The sequence below is a fragment of the Hoplias malabaricus genome, chromosome 17 (assembly GCF_029633855.1).
Source record: "Hoplias malabaricus isolate fHopMal1 chromosome 17, fHopMal1.hap1, whole genome shotgun sequence".
NCBI classification, from domain to species: Eukaryota; Metazoa; Chordata; class Actinopteri; order Characiformes; family Erythrinidae; genus Hoplias; species Hoplias malabaricus.
In genome coordinates, this window is record NC_089816.1 from 35,881,468 (window position 1) to 35,883,314 (window position 1,847).

General features: G+C 45.9%; 1 protein-coding gene across 1 annotated transcript in view; it reads left to right on the forward strand.

The window, feature by feature from the left end:
- Nucleotides 1–703: 703 nt before the first annotated feature.
- vps4a (vacuolar protein sorting 4 homolog A) overlaps nt 704–1,847 on the forward strand; it is a 12,625-nt gene continuing 11,481 nt past the window's right edge. The window contains exon 1 of the mRNA XM_066649863.1: nt 704–1,074. Within this exon, the coding sequence (XP_066505960.1) occupies nt 1,054–1,074 (21 nt within the window). The 5' untranslated portion in view covers nt 704–1,053. The remainder of the gene's footprint in view (nt 1,075–1,847) is intronic.

The following is a 1,847-nucleotide window of genomic DNA, read 5'->3' on the forward strand; positions in this document are numbered from 1 at the left end:
GTCACCCGAAGGAAACCCACGCAGACACAGAGAGAACACACCACACTCCTCACAGACAGTCACCCGGAGGAAACCCACGCAGACACAAAGAGAACACACCACACTGGTGTGGTGAATGGTTCACTGACCACAGACACCATTCCCTCCTGAGGTCAGTGAATATTAAGGAGAGACATAGATCATTTTGGTTTAAAAACAACCCATGGGCTCATCTTTAACTGGTAGGTCAAGGCATATAAAGCCAAGCTAAATATCTCACTAAATTTGACCCAAAATTGTGACCACGCCCCCTCTGAGTGGAGACCACACCCCCTCTCTTCTGCAGAGACTTACCCTTTGGTGAATCCTGTTTATAGCGGAGTGCTTCAAAATGGAGAAACTGGAATATTCTATAAACTCTTTGTTTATTTTGTCATGTGCCTGCTTCCCAACTGCTGTTTAGTTTGGACCCGCTCGGCCACCGTAATGTAAACTAACCTGTTGTATTTTAACAGTCGGGCCGCTGGGGGCAGCACCGCTTTGTAATCCCTAAGGGAGTCTATGGTGGGCGCTGCTCGCTGATCTATGATGCACGACTCCGGGCTCTTTGGAGTCGACTCCGAGTCATAATTCCTGCCGCTGAATTTAAAAGAGTCGACGCCTTGACTCTAATTTATATATAACTAATGCATTGAAGGTTAGTTCTTGAGTTTTATTTCACTGTAGACCAATCAGCCACAACATTTTTGTTAGCCCCTGTTCTTCATTTCTCAGGACCCCCACAGAGCGGGTGAGATGTGGTGGTGGATCATTCTCAGCGCTGGAGGTGTCTTTAACGGTATGGCTGACGCCCGAGAGTCGACACTGACTCTCGAGCAACTCTGAGTCAAAGAATCGATTCTTCAGGACCACAACGCTGATCTGTTTGGGTCTGCGAATTCTAAATTCTATACGTTTATTTTTCATACAAAAACGGCTCGGTTTCTCAGCTCAGACACAGAAGAGACGCGTTAAAGCGGAGGACGACACCGGCCACCCCGAAACTGGAGCGAAACAACGGGAACGGGAGATGAAATGACAACGTCAACACTGCAGGTAACGGGCCGGAGCCTCGGTAACGGTCTAATGTCAGATGCCTCCTAAATATAACTCTCAACACTTTTACTGAGGGTAGTGTCTAACAGCAGCGCCACAGCGCGGTTTAATAACTTGCTAATGTCGGTTCCGTTAGCTGCTAAATATCTGCTTTTCAATTTTCCAGTCCACCTTTATCTTTATGGTAGTGGGACATTGCTTGTAATTCGCTGGCTGCTGCTTTTAAGGTGGAACGGAAGATTTGAGCAGAGCACCACTTTAATCGTTGTGTTTTGGCGGTTAAAATCCTGTCAGACCTTGATTACATTTGTCGTTTTGTGATATTCCCCCCTTCGTAAAGTTATATTAAAATCTTAAAGGGTTAAAGCTACATTATTCTGTACCACACCTCATACGGACTTTGGTCACATTACATTTAAAAACACACTAAAATTATTCATATCAGACGAGGAGGCGCGGACGTCATAGCAACGGTATCATGAGAGTATCGCGATGTTTTCTTTTGTATTGTGCGCTGTTAAAGTCCCCCTCCTGTCATCAGTTCGCCCTTAAACCCCTCTCTGTTCTCACAGAGGTGCAGGTTGTTTACAGATGAATGTCCCCTAATGCCTTTAAACTGTGTTAGATGTAACTCTTCACGTTCATAAGCCTTCAGACTAATATCACACAGATATTAGTCTCCGCCCCTAACTCCACCCACTCCTTCACTACTCACCTGAAGCTGGAGAGTCCCACCCACACGTTGATGAGATTGGTTCTTTAGACGTGTGAGG